This window comes from Vigna angularis, chromosome 9 (assembly GCF_016808095.1).
Source record: "Vigna angularis cultivar LongXiaoDou No.4 chromosome 9, ASM1680809v1, whole genome shotgun sequence".
Classification (NCBI taxonomy): Eukaryota; Viridiplantae; Streptophyta; class Magnoliopsida; order Fabales; family Fabaceae; genus Vigna; species Vigna angularis.
The window spans coordinates 30,810,160-30,829,190 of record NC_068978.1 but is presented as its reverse complement, the minus strand read 5'-3'; the positions used below and the strand labels follow the sequence as shown (position 1 = coordinate 30,829,190).

Sequence of the window (19,031 nt, the reverse complement as noted above, 5' to 3'; positions counted from 1 at the left end):
TATCTTGAACCAGGTTATGAAACATTCGATTGGACATATTGGATGTGACTGTTAATTCTTGCTAAATACACATTCCTATTATTGTATTGAAACATTCAAATCTCAGTTTCATTTATAAGTTCAACATGCTTGAAATCTGTCACTTACAAACTTCATATAGTAATTGCAATATAGCAGCTCTTATCATTTATTTCTAGATATATTCGTTTCATTATGTGTTTTCTTTATCAATAAATATTTGAGTTATGTGTATGTGTATTTTTTACATATGAATGTCTTGCTCATGTGTAGAAATGGCTTGCAAAAGTACAAGTATATCAATATGGCTTGTAAGACTAAAAAATAATTAAAAAGTACAATTTGTTGTGTACTAACTCCTTACCATGATCTATGAGTTGTGTGCTCATGTAGTACTTTAAACCGAGAACAACCATTATCTTAGGTTATATTTAGACAATTTGTGGATGAATTATCCTAATTGTCATACACACTTATCATGTAACTACATTTAATAATTGACATATTCTATTTCTATTTATTTTTGTGAAGTGATTTACGACTTCAATCTGTTATGATATTGAGAAATAAGCAGGGTTGTGGCTAGAAAGAGATCTTTAATTTACAATAGACCTGGTCTTAGCGTGTAGTGTGATATATATTGCCCCATATTGCATGTATTTAGTAGAAATGGCTGAGATTAAAAGGCAAGGGAGGAACCATTACAAAAATAGTTAATTGGACAAAGTATATATCCACTTGAGGAACAACAATTCTATTAGTGAAAAAGAAAAAAAATAACAACATGCGACTATGTGTTGATTATTAATAAAGTACAATCAAGAATAAATACTTAATACCAATAATTGATGATATTTTAGATTAATTACGATGAGCTTCAATATTTTCAAAAATTGACCTATTTATCTCAAAAAGAGTGAGAATTAAAATGGGATGATGAATAAAAACTAGTGATAATGGTTTATGCATTGAAAATTTGAAGACATTGTCCTATGAGACCATATTTAAAGTCTTTAGTGATCATAAAAGCCCCAAATACTTAATAGAAAGAATTGAATATGCGACAAAAGAGGTGGACAAAATTTTAAGAAGACTGTGACTTTGAACTATTTTATAACTCCAGGAAGACAAATGTAGCAAAAAAAATTCCTTGAGAGTAGAAAGTTCTTGCATATTTTTGTTGTGATGGTAAAGGAATGGTGATAATTAGAAAAAATTTATTTCTCATCTTAGCAGTAGAAGTGTTGCATAAGAGTTCGTACCAAGGAACTTTGAAAATCAATAATAATTTTCTTAAATAAATCAAAGAGGAATAACAAACTAACCAATATTTATGAGACATCATAAAATAGAAAGAATAAAGTAAATGACAAGGTGTATAAAAGTAAATTGATTTTATCCAAGATCAATTAAGATGTATCAAAACTTATGACAAAATTTTTAGTGGTAAGGAATGAAAAAGAATATATAGATTATATATCCAAATGTCTAAAATGCAAAAAATCCAAAGTCAAATATCAACATTCATTAGAAGAATTACAACCTTTAGAAATCCCATAATGTAAATGGGATAATATTTCAATGGGTTTTGTTTTTGGCTTATAAAAAACCTAATGAATTTTTTTCATAATAAAGGTGATTGTAGATAAACTTGGGAAAGTCGTCTGAAAACACTGGAAACCAAGATAAATTTTAGCTTGACATAACATCCACAAACAGAGAGAACAATTCAACCTACAAAAGATTTGTTATAGGAATGTGTGATAGAGCAACAAAGAATTAAGATGATTGTCTTCCATCAGTCTGAGACTATCGATCGTCTGATACAAGATAGCGACTCCCTTTGGCCTTGTGTGCGAAAAGGGAGTGCTCGGGTATTGAACCTTCTTTGTATGGAGTGATGGTGTTTGCCTTGTTCTTGTGTGGCAGGAAACATGTTCCTTAGCCAGGATGACGAGACTACTCGAGCAGACCTGTAGGGGAGGCTATAGGGGACTTGTAACGGAGGCTACAGGTTTGTGAGATAGGGTACAAGAGTGTGATTGATTCTTTACACTATGGAGTCATGGTATTGTGAAGGTTCATGGTGTTATTCATGATGAAGGATTCATGATAAGTTAGTTTTGATAGAGGTGCATGCGATGATGATTTGTAATGACGATGTGTTTGGAGATGATGTTGATAAGGATGACGTTGATGGTATAATCATGATATAGATAATGAGGATGTTGATGACGATCATGGTGTATAAATGATTCTATTAGTAGGATAACACTGTAAATGACTATTTGTTATTATGTTGTGTTTGCTTCCTATGTACAGATTTTATTGTTATTGTGTTATGGTAGTTTACCCATATTTGTTTGTGTTTGTTTTTGTGCATGTCTTTTGATGATCGTATAACTTTTGGTTATACGGGAGCAGATGTTGCAGATGCTCCAATAGTATGATAGAGACGCGATAATGGGAAAAATATTAGTGTTATTTAAAGTTTTTGTACTATATAATTAGATTTCCGCAATGGTACTATGATTTTAAAAATTTTTAAATTTCACTCCTATTCGGGACATCCCAAAAATCGAGGTGTTACATAGAGCTTCAACGATCATTTTTCAGAAGTTTTTGAAAAGAGTTGAACTCAAAGAACACAAAATATGAAAAAAGGAGTGGCACACAATTCAGTCTTACATTGTTATGCAAAGTTGATCAAATAGTCATTTAATGTGTTGATATCAAGTGGTCAAATGTGTTCAAAAAAGTACTTGTGAAACTATTGTATTATTCTTCACATTGTGAAGTTTTTGCTTATGAACTTAAATCGTACTCTCTGTTGAGAGCTTTTCTTTTTGTTTTTTAGTATTCTTAGGAGGAGATTAAGAAAGTATAACTTAGAGAGGCTTCAGTACTCATGTAACTTGTAAGACCTGAGAAAAATGTAGTAAATAAGGAGTTAAGGGATTTGAGTTTTGAATGTTATTATTGATAATTGGTGTGAAGTTTAGGTATTTCTTAGAATTATAATTGCTATGTTAATCAATTCATGATATAATTAATAAAGTGCAACACATGATTGGTATGCTGGTAATTGAGTTATTTGCGTGATATTATCAATGTGATGTGTTGACTTTTTAATGGAAGGGGTGATTTAGGATTGAATGAGTGTGTGTTCAATTATAGGGAGAAAGGGAGTTAAGGGAAGCCTTTGTTTTATTTGTATTTTTTCTTAGGGATAAAATGATCTTTTACCTTTATTTAATTGGTGAAGAAATTAAATAAAGGGGTGTAGGAAGTAAAAATGTGTAAATAAAATAAAATAAAATAAAAGATAGATGGTGGATGTGAGATAGAAGGAGAATAGAGATTTAGATAGATTTGGTTTTTAAAATATATTATTATAAGTGAGGAGATATTAGAGATAAAGTTTGGTTGTTTTATAAATATTAAGATACAGAAAAAGGGGTGACATTTGTGTTTTAGAAGCCCTAGAAAACTATAAATCAAAGAGAGAAGCAAATGAGAGAGAGACGTTTGGGAGAGAAGAGAAAGAACAACAAAAACCCTTAGTGCAAAGGACGATTGGTGGTGTTTTAGAGTTATAGATAAAGCCTTAGGATTGACCAAGGTATGGGGGAAGCTTACCTATGTTTGTTTGTTGTTGTATGTCATGTATTTTTATTATCTTGATTGGTTAATTCTAGTTTTGATGCATGTGTGAATAATTATGGATATGATTATCTATGGTTGTTGTTGGGAAATGATTTGTGTATGCATGAGAATAAGATTTATGTCATATTATGATGAACTTTCCCTATGAATGTATGTATGGTTTTGTTAGGTTATTCCATAATAGGGTTAATGCTAAGGGGGAAGAAAGTTATGGTATTGGAGTTTTACCATGTCAACTCATGATGTAAAGATAACATGATAAATATGTGTAGTGTTTTTGGGTTTGTTGGAGATATAATATGTGTAGAGATGGGATTGGATGAATCAAAGGATGTAAAGTATGTGTTTGAGTGTGTTTATAATGGTCTGTGATGGAATGCATGTATGATGTCTTAAGCATGTTTTCACATGATTTAGGATTAATACATGAGGGATTGGACCTTAAGTTTTGGTCTAGGAATGTGGTTATTCGTGGGAATAATCGATTATCTAGGTTCATAATCAATTATCCCTTCATATGTGTTGAATTTTGGTGATTTGTTGTATGGAACCACTAAGATAATCAATTATCGTAAGTGATAATCGATTATCACAGAGTATTTTTACTAGAAACAATCTGTTTTGATGAAGAATGAACGTGGACCAAGCTTGAAGAGTTGTGAAATGTGATGATAATCAGAGAGTTAGATTAATGGTTGTGTTTGTTATTAAAAAAGTCTATATATTACAAAACTTTATAAGAGAAAACAGCTTTGAAGACTGCATGGTCAAACCGTAAAGCTAGAGATTACAAAATCTTTTCCCGCAAGTGAAGGCATCGTTTTCATGTTCTTTTATTTTATTCTCTTGAAACAGTTTTTGACTAGCATCCCTTGTGGGATTGATCCGCAAGTTTCGAACCTAGGCAGTTGCATCATGCTCTATAAATAGAGCACTTCATTTACTCCAAAATACATCATCAAAAACCACTCTTCTCTCATTATTTCTTCTCTTAGTTTCATTCTTTCTTTTTTCTTCTTCCTAAAATATTTTGGGTTTATTTTATATTCTTTTTAGAGATTTTTGCTAGTTCTGATATCCTCAAAAAATTCTGAGAAGTTCCTATTGTATCATGGGGGGCTTGCACAATACATCGCGAATAAGTCCTTAAGGACAATGATCTACACGCCTTGTAAAATCCTTTGTTCGTGATCTTTATTTTTTTTATTGTCAGCTTTTCCAACAATGTTTAGGGTCAGTTTTGACTTATGGTTGAGATTGGAGCATGGGTGAGTGTTAGGGTGTACTTGAGTGTGTGGTTGATGAGCATGAGAGTGAGAGATAAGTCTACTTGTTGTACCTAGTAAATCCTGGTTTTTATCTGCGAATAGGTATTGTTTGTTTGGGTATTAAATCTTCCTTTTGTGGGGGTAATAGTGGTTCCATTATCCTTGTGTGGCAGGAAAGCATGATCTTTAGTTGGATTGTGAGATTACTCGATTGCATATGCATATTGTTGTTATGATTGTTTTGTTGATAACTTACCCCATACATGTTTTTCTTTGTGTTTGTGGATGAAATTATCGGCGATGATCGTATGATGCGTTATACGTGAGCAGATGATGTTACAGATGTTTTAGAGACGTGATAGACTCGAGAGAGGACGAGAAACAAATTTGGGATTTCAATTAAAACTATTTTGTTTTACAAGTTAAGACAATATAATTTGAGTTATTTCCTTCGTTATTTTATTATTCGAAATAATATAATTGGATAAGGTTTTTAGAATTATTATGTTTTGAATAAATTATGAACGTTTAAACGTTAAGGTTTTTGAAAAAGTACCTTTTTGCGCTATGATAAATTTTGAATTTTACCGATTTTGTAATAACCCGTGACATTCCAAAAATTGGGGTGTTAGATAACCTAGAGAGTTTGGTGAACTCGTAATCTTTTTGTTTGATTAAGGGAACCTCTTAAGTTGTGTGCTAAAAGGAGAACTAGACGTTGCTCATGAATTTGGGTGAATTAGTATAAAAATGTTTGTGTGATTGTCTTGTTGAACTAGACATTCTGGTCTAGTATTATGCAAAAAAAAGTCTCTAGATTTTATTAAACCCCCATTTTAGAGTCAAATTTTCCATTATGGTAAACATACGAGAATAAAGAGTGATGATATGATTGTCCTCTATTAATGGACACAATTAGCCAAGTAAAATAAATCATGGGTTTCTATGAATACAACATGCACAAATCACGAGTTTCTATGAATACAAAATGCGTTTTGGACGAAGATGGTGCGTCACTGGTGTTGTGTAATGGAAGTGCATGGCGACAAACGATGGTGGCTATGGTTTCTGATGTGTTGGGAGGTTGAAGATGATAATGTGACAACATATATATTGTAATGGGTCACGTAAGAAAAAAAATCGAATAACTTATTCAAACATGACTAATGTGTACAATTTGTCGATAACAATTTATACAATATCATGAAAAAAAGACAAAATTGAACATAAATTATCAAAATTAGAATGACACTAAACATTAAAAAAAATAATCTCATTGACCAAAATCAACAAAAATAAAGACCAAAATAGTATTTAAGCTTTATTTTAATTTTAAAAATGTTTAAAGAGTAAAATTAGAAAACAAGAAATCCTTTTATATATATTAGTTTAAGTGATTTTTAATTTATGAAAATTATACATATGATAAAATTTTAATATTTAAAAAAAAGTGTATTTTTATTTTTATAAGTTAACAAATGAAGTGAAAATATTTAGATGATATATTTTACTAAAAATCAATAAATATTATAACATTTGTTTACTATCATAAAACCATATTTTATAAATAACATTATATATTAGTATAACAAATTGGTAACTTCATATATTTATTAACAAATTTATTCAAAGTAAGAAAACGAAAAATTTGGAAATTGCAGAATAAGCGTTGTAAAAGAAAAAAAACTGGAAAGGAAATTCGGAAGCATAAATAAATTGAGAAGATAGAGATTAGGTTAGCGTCACTCTCTCATCTCACCCTCTCTCTTCCCCTGCGGCTAGGGTTTTGTTTTCACTCTCTTTCTTCACTCTTCATTCTCTCATTTCATCTTCATCTTCTGTCTCAAATCAACCATGGAACCCTCCTTCAGTTAAACCTTTTCTGTGCTGTCGAAAGAAGTAAGCTTTGTGGGGTTTTCCTGAAAAGGGTTGATTTTCCAAATGGCCACTGCCAATCCCTTTGATTTATTGGGCGACGATGCGGAGGACCCGTCGCAGTTGATCGCGGCCGAGCAGTTGAAGGCCGCCGCGGCGCCGAAGAAAGAGCAGGGCAAGGCTGGACCCCGCGCTGGTGCGGTGGCTCAGCAGAGCAAGCCGGCTCAGTTGCCTTCCAAGCCAGTTCCTCCCACTCAGGCTGGTTAGTTTCGTGCCTTAGTTTCTGTTTTCATTCTTTGTTTCCTCAATCGTAATTGAATTTTGCTTTTTCTTCATTGTGTTTATTTGGGTCATGAAATCGTGGCTTTTGTCGATGGGGTTTAAGGGAATAAGGAGATTTTCCTGTTCATAGTTTTCGAAAAGAAGCGGCTTTTTATTTATTTATTTTAGTTTGCTTCATTTATTCATTACATTTTGTTATGTAATTGAAAGTTGTTTTTTGTCTTATTATTTGGATTGGGTAAATTAATGAGGTTGAAGGGAAAAATGGGTTTTATGAATTTGTTCTCTTTTAGGAAAGACGTGGCTTTTATTTTAGATTGGATTTTGTTGTTACTGTCCCGTGGTTTGTATGGACCTTTGTTCTTTTAGTATTTTGTGATAAAATGTATTTAATGTATTAATTTTTCATCATTACTTGTTTTTTAGGAGTTATGTATGGTAGCGTGTGAGAGTTTGTTGGGGATTTTTATGATACTTGTCGTGTGTTAACGTATGTGGTTGAACATGCTTTGGTTGTTGACTATTTGTTTAGATCATGTGATATGTCCCTGATAGCCTTAATCTTTAGGCTTTTTAAAAGTTAGATTTGTTTATTGGTAGGTACTGAATCTCTTTAATTATTTATTTACTTGTTGAATCCCTGTTTATTTATCTTTTGTAGTTAGATTATCAAGTATTAGTATATTTGACCTTTAATTCAGTGTTAAGTTTATTTCAACTTGTTTTTGTTGCTAACTTGATTCCTGAAGAACCACTGGATTGATGATATTCCTGTGTTGCTTTTCCCATGGTTTTTCCTGTCTTACCGATAGTGAGGGAGGCAAAAAATGAAACCTCTTATGGTGGCCGTGGAGGTGGACGAGGATATGGACGTGGGCGGGGTGGTGGCAGTGGCTTTGGTCGTGATTTTTCCAATGAAGAGAACTCATCTGCCCCTGCTAACCAAGGATCTTTTGAAGGGGAGGCTGGGAATCCCTCAGAAAGGCGTGGTTATGGTGCACCACGTGGGCCTTATCGTGGCAGTGGTCGTGGTCGTCGTGGAGGTTTTAGCAATGGTGAAGTTGGTGATGATGGACGCCCTAGAAGAGCCTTTGAACGCCACAGTGGGACTGGACGAGGGTAACACTATAATGCATAAATAACTAATATTTGATTACTTTAGTTCTGTTTCTCTCTGTCTCTATCTCTACATATATAATGTTATCAATTGATCTAATTGCAGAAATGAATACAAACGGGATGGCGCTGGACGTGGAAACTGGGGTACCCAATCTGATGAAATTGCTCAGTAAGCAGTGTTAATAGGAATGAAGATCTGATAAGAAATTCTTCAAAACGATTCTATATATATCCAATTGAACGCTTACGGTGATTTCTTTCTTTTGATATTAAATGCGATAGGGTCACTGAGGAAGTGGCGGATGAAACTGAAAAGAATTTTGGTGATGAGAAGCCTGTAGGTGAGGAAGATGCTGCAGGTGGAAACAAGGACAGTCCTGCTACTGAAAATGAAGAGAAGGAACCAGAGGACAAGGTAAATAATCAGTTCCATTAAAGCTTCCCCGATTTATTTTGAGTCTCTTGCTGCAAATTCTAGGTTTTCTGCAGTTCATGATCAGGAGACAAACATAATGTCTTATGAATGAGTGATAGGTCATGCAAATTAAGCTATGGTTCTGTATTGTGCATCTCACTGTCACTGCAATCAAGTTAAGCTTTGATTGCATTTTTTTCCTTGCTTGTATGCATTATGCTTTAAGTGGGTTATATTTGAAATTTATATTTTTAGGTTATTGTTCATCCATTGTTAAATGGAGTTTAAACTGTGTAGGAGATGACCCTGGAAGAGTATGAGAAAGTGCTGGAAGAGAGAAGGAAGGCCCTGCAGGCGCTCAAGACTGAAACAAGAAAGGTGGATATCAAGGAGTTTGCAACCATGCAGCCACTGTCAAACAAGAAAGACAATGATGAGATATTTATTAAATTGGTGAGATTTTAGTCCCATTTTGCCCTACATTTGGAATCATTTTATATTAATTAATGATGCCTAATGATATACTTTGGTACTTCAATTTTTTTAAGGGATCTGAAAAGGATAAGCGTAAAGATGCTTTGGAGAAGGAGGAGAGATCCAAGAAGGTGACTTTGTAAAACTTTTTGTTTGTCTCTGATTACTTTACATTAAGCTCGTCAAATTATATTTGTTTCTTGTAGTATATCTTTTTACCATTTCAGTAGCATATTGAACACTAACTTTAATTTAACAACTTTCACATTTCAAAGACCAAATTTGAGGGATAAGGTCTTCTAGTACTTAGTTTACTGATTTGTTTGGACGATGCCATTTGTTTTAGTAATGATTATGACAGAAAGTGATGAAAAATGATCGCAGTTGCCAAGGAACGTTAAAGTTTCTGTAACAGTTTTTCTATGTTGGAAACCTGTAGTATATATACATATTTAAAATATATTTTACCTGGGCATGCTGTCTAGCATTTACCCTGATTTTTTTGTCTCCTAATTGCTTTTCTTGCAATTGTAATCTCAGTTTGGCAAGTTATTACAGTGAAGAGCTTCTTAGCCATCATCCAACTTCATTTTAATAGTGTTGCAATGCATGTTTATAAAGTTGTTCCCTTATGATTATTATTATTATTATCCATCTGAACAATATTTTTACTCGTACTTTGTTTTATTCATTCTCTCATTCAACTTGTGTTAGCTTTGTAAGATTTTCTTATGTCTTGGTCCATTAGGCTATTAAGCGATCTATTGATTTCATATGCTAATATTTTTTACTTTCATCTAATTTGTTTCTTTTGTTAGACTTACCATTTTTCATGTCTTGGTGTATTAGGCAATCTCTTGATTTCATATGCTAATATCTAACTTTTGTTTGTTGGACTTTGATGATCTTAGTCTGTGAACATCAATGAGTTTCTGAAGCCAGCTGAAGGGGAAAGGTACTACAACACAAGTGGTCGTGGAAGAGGACGTGGTCGTGGTGCTCGAGGAGGATACAGTGGAAATGCAGGGAGCAATGTTGCAGCTCCATCAATTGAGGATCCTGGCCAATTCCCAACTTTGGGTGGCAAGTGAGGTTTTCCAGAACCCTTCTGAGATTTCTCTGTCCGTTTTTGTCAATTTTGGGTTCTCTGATTTGGTGTTGAGCAGGAAAAGAAAACTTGGTAATTGGATTTCCTGAATTAGAAAGGTTATTTGACTTCTATGCCTTAAGATGTAAATTTAGGTTGTTCTTCATACGGTCACTGTCCTTGTAGCCTTTTTCTTATGTTTTACTGTTTTTACAACGGTGGAGACTGTGGGGGGGTTATATGGTGACGGATAAGACATAAATGTTGTTGAGTTTCCTTTTATTTATAGATTGAATTCTCAGTTTTGGTTTCACTATCACAACCTTTGCTATATGCACAACACATGTTTTTTCTTTCAAAACTAACTGCATTTGTTGTTTTTCACAACTCTGAAACAATTTAATAGATAAAAAGTTTATATCATAGAGATTTAATTCGAAAATATTAAATTTTGAGAATTTATTAGATGAAAAGTTAATAGAATTTTAATTGAAAATGAAATGATTGAGAGATTTAAATTTGAGTTAAAGTTTTTTTTTGTTTTAATGACACTTCCTGAAAAAGATGGTTAGTTTTTAAATGGGTTTTATTATTAGTAATGTTTTTCGTTCTTCATATAAAGTTGACCGTATTTTTAGGAAATTGAGTATATTTTTGAAGAGTTTTGCAAATAAACAGTATCAGATATCCGTAAGTACAGGGAACAATCAGGTTGATTTTGTGATTTCATAATGTTTTGTTAGGAATATTTACTTTATTGTATTCTTTTTAACAATAATAAATGGGATTATTTCAATTGGTGTCCCATCTTGAAATGTTATATTTGTCCATTTCGTATAATGGCAGATAAATAAAGTATTTTGTGATTAAAATATAGTTTTTATGTTTCTATTAAAATAATTTGAAACTGTTACTTTTGTCTATTTGCTTAACTTCGTGATTTTTTATTTAAACAAAAATGCTTTATGGTTTACTTTTTAAACCAAAAATTAGGGTTAGATGAATAATAATTTATCATCAAGACTCAACAATGGAAGGGAAAAAATAAAATTCAAAGGTGCTCTGCGTAATTTGATTCTTACAAAGATGAAGTAGTTTTTGAATTATTAACATAATTTTTCTATTTGTAATGAAATTTTCGGAATTTTCTAACAATTCATCACTTTAAATATTGGATACATGACATAAGTTAGCAAAATTTTCCGAATTGATGAAAAAAGTTGTACTCTTACAGTTGTCTGGTTTAGATTTATATAATTAGATCTATTTTTTCCCTAATTGAAAATATTGATTATTATTACCTATTTGATCTTTTGACTGTGCAAATTGAATTATTATTTTTCATAAAAAAATAATTTATTTTTTATAGGTTGTATTTTTTTGGGGACTATAATACATGAACAATTTTTTGACAATAGATTGTGTTACTGTTTTTTTAATTTATATATTTAAAACTAATCAATCACAAGTTATCACATTAAGCTGTAAAAGCCTTATAAAAAAAAGTTGTTAAAAGGATATTTTGCTTTTTTTTATTGCATGTTATGATTGTAGTTTTAAGTGGAAGTGTATCTGGTTTAATGCAGTTTAGTTTGATTTTAGTTTATTACAAGAGTCAGATTAAGCTCTTAATAGTTTTCATAGATTTTATTATCATAAAATTATTAAATGTTTTTGAAAGAATTACAAATATTCTTTAAACGATTTATCAGGAAAATTATCAAATCGAAATGTGATTTGTTTTCTTATAAATTCGTAATTATAACTTCCATATTAATGAATAAATTAAATAATTATATAACTAAATTAAAAAAATTTGTTAAAATAATTTCATAAGTAAAAGAATATTATATGTAACATCCTAAAAATATAGCACAAAACTATATACATGTGTCATCATTTAATAATATGATAGAATAGTTACTGTATTAATAAAGTCAAACTTACAGTTATTACAAAATAACCATAAAATTTTAAACTTTACAAACACTTCCTATACTACTGCAAAACTAAACACATAACCGATCGGCTATTTACATGATTAAAGTGGTAACCGAACGGTTCACCCAAAACTAATACTACTCACATGTCCGATCGATCATGATCTATTCAGTAGGATTTTCGCCATCTAGCTCTTGCTCCAACGTACAATCTTCCCCCTCTGCTCACATCCAAAAAGGATGATCATCGCATGAGAAAACCGAACGGAAACATGGACGAAACAGGAAATAAGGGTAAGCTACGATAAATTTAATTGGGCATACATATCTATAGTTAGTTCCAGTACAAACAATACAAATCTGAACACTATAACATACCAAAACCAATACAAATATACATATACAGATTGGACACTATATTACATGCATAAACCGAACACCTAAATTGACCATCCGGATTGTATGAATATGTAGTTTGAGGCCGTTCATGCACTCGGATGGTGTAGTAACTGGAAAACCATTAGCTGCCACCCGAGGTTAGTCCGTTATAACTCACCCAAGAACCTATGGGCTAGGACCTCCTGCCATTCTTACACAATGCATTACCCATCTCTACTTGAGAATTGGTAATCATCAGAATATCAGGATGAACTCCGTGTATTTCACTATCCATATTCATATTTTACCACTTCAATACACATTTCATTGAGACATTCCTCCTTGGAATTCTCTTTCACAATACCATAAACATATACCTTATTTAAATAACAACATAATTTCTCATACCCAATAGATCAATACAACCATCTCAAGCAATCAGAGTCAAATAGTGCAATTAATAATTAAAGACTAAACAAGCTTTTAGAGAAGAATACCGAACGTAACAACACAACCCCTGAATATGACCGAACGGAAACTCACTAACTATTACAAAATCGAACCCTAGAGCTTAGACCGAACCCTTATAATTTATTGAACCCTTGGTGTAAGACCGAACGGTATATTACTAGTCACAGATAAGGACCAAATGGTATTTTAATATCCACAAAACAAGAATGCACGGTATTAACTAAAACAAACCCTTACAGTTTAGGCCGAACACTTAATATTACTCCTAAATACTATTCCTCAAACCTAATACTTTTAAGGAAACTGAACGTTAAAACAATATGACCTAACTAGGTACAAAAACTACTATCCACTTATAACCTAATGCATTTAAGCCTAATACAAGTATGAGATCTAACACTAGTATAAGAACGATCACTAACAAAAGACTACCCAACCCTATAAGACTGGTCATTATTACAGAATCAAAAATCACTAGGATGCCAATCACTCACCTAAAACCGAGCGGCCATACACGGGTAAGACTTTAAAAAAATCTAACTCTAGTAATGAATTATTGACTGACCATGACCGAGCGGTTAAGACCGAACACTCATCTTTTCTGCATAATTCTGCAGAACTTCTACAAAATTATACAGGATCACCAAACTCATAAACACAACATTTCATACAACATAACCAAATCATCAAATCATTCAATTTTCACACAACCACAGAATCATCACTCAAACAATTAAATTAAATAGCTTCCCTTACGTCGTAACAAAACGCAACGCTCCGAGTGAAGAATTTGCTCAGTACCCAAAAGTCTCAGAACCTAAGATTCACTGGTTGAGACAAAACAGACCAACCACAAGACCAGAAATGTGATCAAAATCTTAAAAGAAGAAGATAAACACATGCAAACAGAACTTGGTTTGCATGTGCCAGAAACTTAGATTTTCTTAAAAATAGAAAGACCTACCAACTCAAACCACCACTTGATCGATTTGAAAAGAGGACTCTTGCTACCAGCCAATCTCAAACACAATCTGATGAATGATCAGATGAAGGATAATGTGAGAATTTGTAGAGAAAGAAAGATAATTTAGACAGAAGGAGGAGAAAATGAGAGTTTAGAAAGTTGAGGAAGAGAGTGCATGCAGAAAGTGACACCAGATTTGAAATTTTCACTTAAATACTACCCCTCAAAAACAGATCGGTCCACTCTGCTGCTCACACCTGTCTTCCACTTTCTAAATTTCTAAATTCTCACCCTCCACATGGCTTCCACTACTCTACATAAATTAAGGGTTCTGACATTATACATAAAACAATCATACATAAAACAACATTTAAGATACCTATATACACTTTGTTAGTTACTAATTATTTTTAGGTTTAATAGTCTTTTTTTTCTAAGATTTGCTTATTTTTCTCAATTAGGTCCCTCCTTTTAAAAGTGTGTCAAATTAGTCTTTACGTAATAAATTTTGAGTCAACTTTGTCCCTTTCATTAAGTACTTACCAACAGCGTTAACTTTTTTTTCTCTCTCTTATGATTGTATGCAACATTAGAAACTTTTTCTTTCTTGTCAGTCTTTTTTCCCTTTTCTTCTTTCCATAGTAGTTTACTTTTTCACCTACTAAATTATTCATATATATTCATATATATATATATATATATATATATATATATATATATATATATTCTCATTTTCTTTATTCTCACTTCTCCCACTCTCAATCTCTCTCCAAGTTATGATAACGTATATCGGCGACGGCAACTCCTCGGACCCCATGTTTTCCGGCACCAGTCAACACTCACTCCTCTCTCTCAACCCTTCCCTTTTCGCGGATGGCTTCCCCACCTTGGCTTCCCTAACCGACGACCCAACCCTAATCCCGCCAACCGCAGAGGCTCCAAAAATCCTTGTCCCTAAACCCGAACCCTCTTAACCTTTCAAATTCTTCCCCAATACCATCTCACCCCCTTTCTCCGCCTTCCGCAGCTCCGCTCCCCGGAGCAGCCCCAGCCGAAACGGCAGCGTTTGGAGTCCCCAGTGATCCCGCAGAGCAACTTGGCTCGGCAACGCAGACAGAAGCTGAGCGAGAAAACCCGGTGCCTGCAGAAATTGATGTCGTGGGACAAGAAAATGGGCCAAGGCACGCTCCTGGAGGAAGCGTACAAGTACGTGAGGTTTCTTCAGGCGCAATTCCGCGTGCTACAGTCGATGCCCTCCCATTCATCTTCTTCCTCGCCTTCCTTCCGCCAAAACTCAGCAGTATTCGTGGATCTGGAGAAACTGAATCGCTCCCAGCTACTGCAGGTCTCCCTCCTCTGCTCTTCTGCAACACAGCAGACCTTGAAATAGATGTTACTTTTTAGGTGTGCCAGGGGATCTTCTTCTCCATTGAAGTTAATCGTTTTGAAACAATCTGTGATGTCAAAGACAAGATCCAAACCATCTACCAAATTCACATATCCCAAAAGTATTTTATTTTCAAAGGCCAATACTTCTCCAACATCATCTCTACGTCTATACAACTCTGATCCTTTACCACTGACGCATTCATCTCTTTATTGTTACCGACGATGCCGAAAACCTTCCGCCGCCGCCGTCCATGCGTAGCCCTTTTTTCTGGCACAATCGCTACAACCTTCAACACTTCCAAGAATAGAATACGATCCGCTTCTGATGCCGGATATCTCGTCGTTATCGCAGCGGCGGATGATGACGACATTAACGGCGAGCGTGAAAATACTAAAGTCCAGAGATCGTGTTTGTACAGAATCGGATAAAGAGGACACCGTTGGAAAGCTGAAGGAAAAGATTGCGGCTCACGAGGACATGCAAGGCGTGCCTGCGGATAGGATCGCGCTGCAGTTGCTTTCAAGCCATTCAGTCTTCCACCTCTTCATGTCAGAAATTAGCAAATCCAAATACTGGTTCCGTTAAAAATGATAATGTGAAAATTAAAATCGATGAGAAAAAATCAGAATAAATCTTCTAGAATTATAATCCAATGCTTGAATTTAAGAAGAAAATCCATTACCTCTGAATCTCAGTATTACAGCCTAGAATATATAACTTTCTGAAACGTTTAGATAGAGAGAAACCCATCAATGAATTATAAAAAAAAAATAAAAAATCCAAAGCTACCGATAAACATGTACCCAGTACTCACAGCGCTGTGAACATACCCAGATGAAAAAGAGAAAACACTAAAAGTACCCAAATGAATTCAAATACATGTTGATACTTCGAACTCCGTCACAGATCAGAAAAGGGATCATAGAAAATTGTGTTTTTAATATTATAGCAAATGCAACCTCGAATACAAAGGATCCCACATGCGTGAATGAAAAACAGAATTATGATTAGTATTGGAGATATAGGCTTACCCGATTGACAAAATAAAGATATTTTTTTATTTAATAAGGAGGGTACCCTTTCATACTTATTTTCTCTCTCACATTTTTTTTTTATCACAAAAGGTAGAGGAAAAGATAACACTGACAACATACAGTAAAAAAGCAGTGAGAAAAAAAAATTAACTAAATTTGTAAGTATTTAACATAAGGAACGACGGAACGTTGACACAAAATGAATTAATTTCACACATTTTTAAAATAAGAAATTAAATTGACATTATTCAATAAACCTAAAGAAAAAAAACTATTAAACCTTATTTTTAAACGTGTAATATCATATTTAAATTCATCAATCGAGTTTGTTTTGATTTTAGTTAGAAATTTGAATCAAACTGTTAAATTCAAAATTTTTAAAAAATTAAAGAAAACTTCCTTTTAATTCATTTTTACCTTTTTGAACATCTCCAATCTTAAGCAAAGTTGACAAACTAAACTCGTTTGGTTCTTAATTTGATCTTACGAGCAATGGTGAAAAAAAACAATGGAACATTGAGGGACGAAAAATAAAACAAAAATTTATCTCATAAAAGGCGTAGAAAAAAAAAAGCATAAAAATTAACTTGAGGGAATTCCACACAAAAACTTAACCCCACCAATCTATATTTAAGAGAAAGGAAGACCCGTTTTAATGTGTAAAGGAAATCACTATAATTTAAAATACATTAAAATTTACTTTAAAATACTTCATAAATTCATGTATTTTTAATATATATTGAGTATCCAAAATGAATTGCATAACATAATTATCTTCTTGTTTAAATATACCTTAATTGAAAAATGTAAAAAAATTAAACTACTTTATTTGAAAAATATAAAAATTTGAATATTAGGTAGATATAAAAATTTACTAGAAATTTAAATGAAATTTTATAAATTTTTGAAAAACTTAAAACATAGTTAAATCATTAGTTTTAAAATTAAAATACACATACAAATTTATTAATCGATAAAGTAACGAGAGAAGAATTTCACTCCTCAAAATGCTCAAACTTTAAAATAAAATAACTAATAAAAATAACAAGTTGCATAATGATTACCCAAATTCTTGTGTTATTATTATATACACTTTATTTTATAATGGTAAAAGAAAATATCATTTCTACGTAAAAAAAAATGTTCTAAGTATGTATTTACCTTAAATTGATTTTCCCATTCTATTACTTCATCAAAGGGTAAATGTGTCCATTTAAATATATGATCATTTTTCCTTGCTTTCATTGTCCATTATATCAAACAAGGAAAGAAAATTTAACTTTACTTAATCTCCTTTTCTACCAAACAATCCAAGAGCATATAATTTGTTCCAAGAAAATTTAACTTAATCTCATTTTGTAACAAACAATCCAAAAACATATAATTTGTTCAATTTTAATTAAAACAAATCATTCTACTTTCTTCTATTTTACTTTCCCTTCTTTCTTTCACATTCTTCTCTGAACAAAACCACAGAAGAAACATTATGCTGATATCTAACAAGGCATTTTATATTTACTATGACTACTTAAATTTATTTTATTTATATATTTGCTAAGCCAAAAAGGAACAATAAGCAAACCGAATCAGCCTAGTGAAACTGATGTTCCACATGATTATTGTTTGCCAACCAGTAATTGATCACATCACAACCTTTTCTTCTGATGTTCTATGAAACTAATGCATGTTATATGATCACAAAGTCGACACAATATTAGTATTGCCATGGTAATAAAAATAGACTAAAGTAGGAATAAAGTTTTATCATTAACAAGTACTAAGCACAAGCATAGCATTCGAGTATATGTAAAGAATGGGATCACCTACGCCACAATTCCCAAACCACTGGACGAATTATGTGACACTGGTCCACTATTTAGTGAAATAACATACCCCTTACATGCAAAAGGTAAGTGCAGACCAAAGAAAATGGATCTCAACACCATCAGGTTAGGAAGAGCAACAGCCACCTTTTTGCCCAACAGGTTGCCCTCTGATCTGCACTGTCGGAGGCCTTGCATTGTTCGCAGAAGGTTGGCTTGCCATTCTGCACAAGGGTAAAGTTACCATCAGAAAAATAGTTGCAAGAACAAGATAATAAAATGTTAAATTGTTGTTTAGTCATACTTAACCTACATTAGACGTGGAAGAAGTATATGGCATACATTTCAGGATTTAAATGGAACTTTGGAGAGCTACAAATCACATAATAACTATCATTCATGCACATTTATTTATTTATTTTTGTATGCATCTGTATTTACCAACTGCAGATTAGCAATTCTGTGTGAATTGCCATCACAAGTGATAAAAAAGTAACAGAGATGCTAAATATGAAATTTTTTGTTGGTTCTTTATTTATTATGAAGAATTTTATGTTGTCTTTCACTTCCAATTTCACAAATCAACAGTCAATGGAAAAAATGCACATGGAAAATAAGATAAACAGGATTAAATTGAGATGCTAAAGTTTAATTATTTCATGTGCTGCTTTATAACTTTTAAACAATAGATATGTCCTATATATCCGTGCTTTGAATAAAAAGAGACAATTCCTTTAGTGCTTCTCTCGATAGCTAACGAAATGCAGTTTCGGTAAAAGATATATCATAAACAAACATTAAACAAGCTTCAAGAAGTGCACCCTAGC

The 19,031-nt window shown here is 32.7% G+C and overlaps 4 protein-coding genes across 4 annotated transcripts in view; 2 read left to right on the top strand and 2 right to left on the bottom strand.

Annotated features, from left to right (window-relative positions):
* Positions 1 to 6,657: 6,657 nt before the first annotated feature.
* Positions 6,658 to 10,517, top strand: LOC108347606 (RGG repeats nuclear RNA binding protein A). The gene is made up of 7 exons (XM_017586969.2): positions 6,658 to 7,089; positions 7,922 to 8,228; positions 8,332 to 8,397; positions 8,511 to 8,643; positions 8,941 to 9,096; positions 9,192 to 9,248; positions 10,029 to 10,517. The coding sequence occupies exons 1-7, from the start codon at positions 6,894 to 6,896 to the stop codon at positions 10,206 to 10,208; spliced, it is 1,095 nt and encodes a 364-aa protein (XP_017442458.1). The 5' UTR covers positions 6,658 to 6,893; the 3' UTR covers positions 10,209 to 10,517.
* A 4,398-nt stretch (positions 10,518 to 14,915) lies between these two features.
* LOC128193966 (transcription factor bHLH117-like) lies at positions 14,916 to 16,000 on the top strand (the record flags this gene model as incomplete). Its single annotated transcript, XM_052868173.1, has 1 exon — positions 14,916 to 16,000. A coding segment is annotated over one exon (432 nt), but the record flags the coding sequence as incomplete, so codon positions are not given.
* LOC108347178 (uncharacterized) lies at positions 15,451 to 16,546 on the bottom strand. The gene is made up of 2 exons (XM_017586334.2): positions 16,030 to 16,546; positions 15,451 to 15,889 (listed from the first exon to the last, which is right to left on the bottom strand). Exons 1-2 carry the CDS (start codon positions 16,095 to 16,097, stop codon positions 15,451 to 15,453), a joined length of 507 nt encoding a protein of 168 aa, XP_017441823.1. The 5' UTR covers positions 16,098 to 16,546.
* Positions 16,547 to 18,124: 1,578 nt separating this feature from the next.
* LOC108347623 (ras-related protein RABD2a) overlaps positions 18,125 to 19,031 on the bottom strand; it is a 3,422-nt gene continuing 2,515 nt past the window's right edge. The window contains exon 8 of the mRNA XM_017586999.2: positions 18,125 to 18,428. Within this exon, the coding sequence (XP_017442488.1) occupies positions 18,332 to 18,428 (97 nt within the window). The 3' untranslated portion in view covers positions 18,125 to 18,331. The remainder of the gene's footprint in view (positions 18,429 to 19,031) is intronic.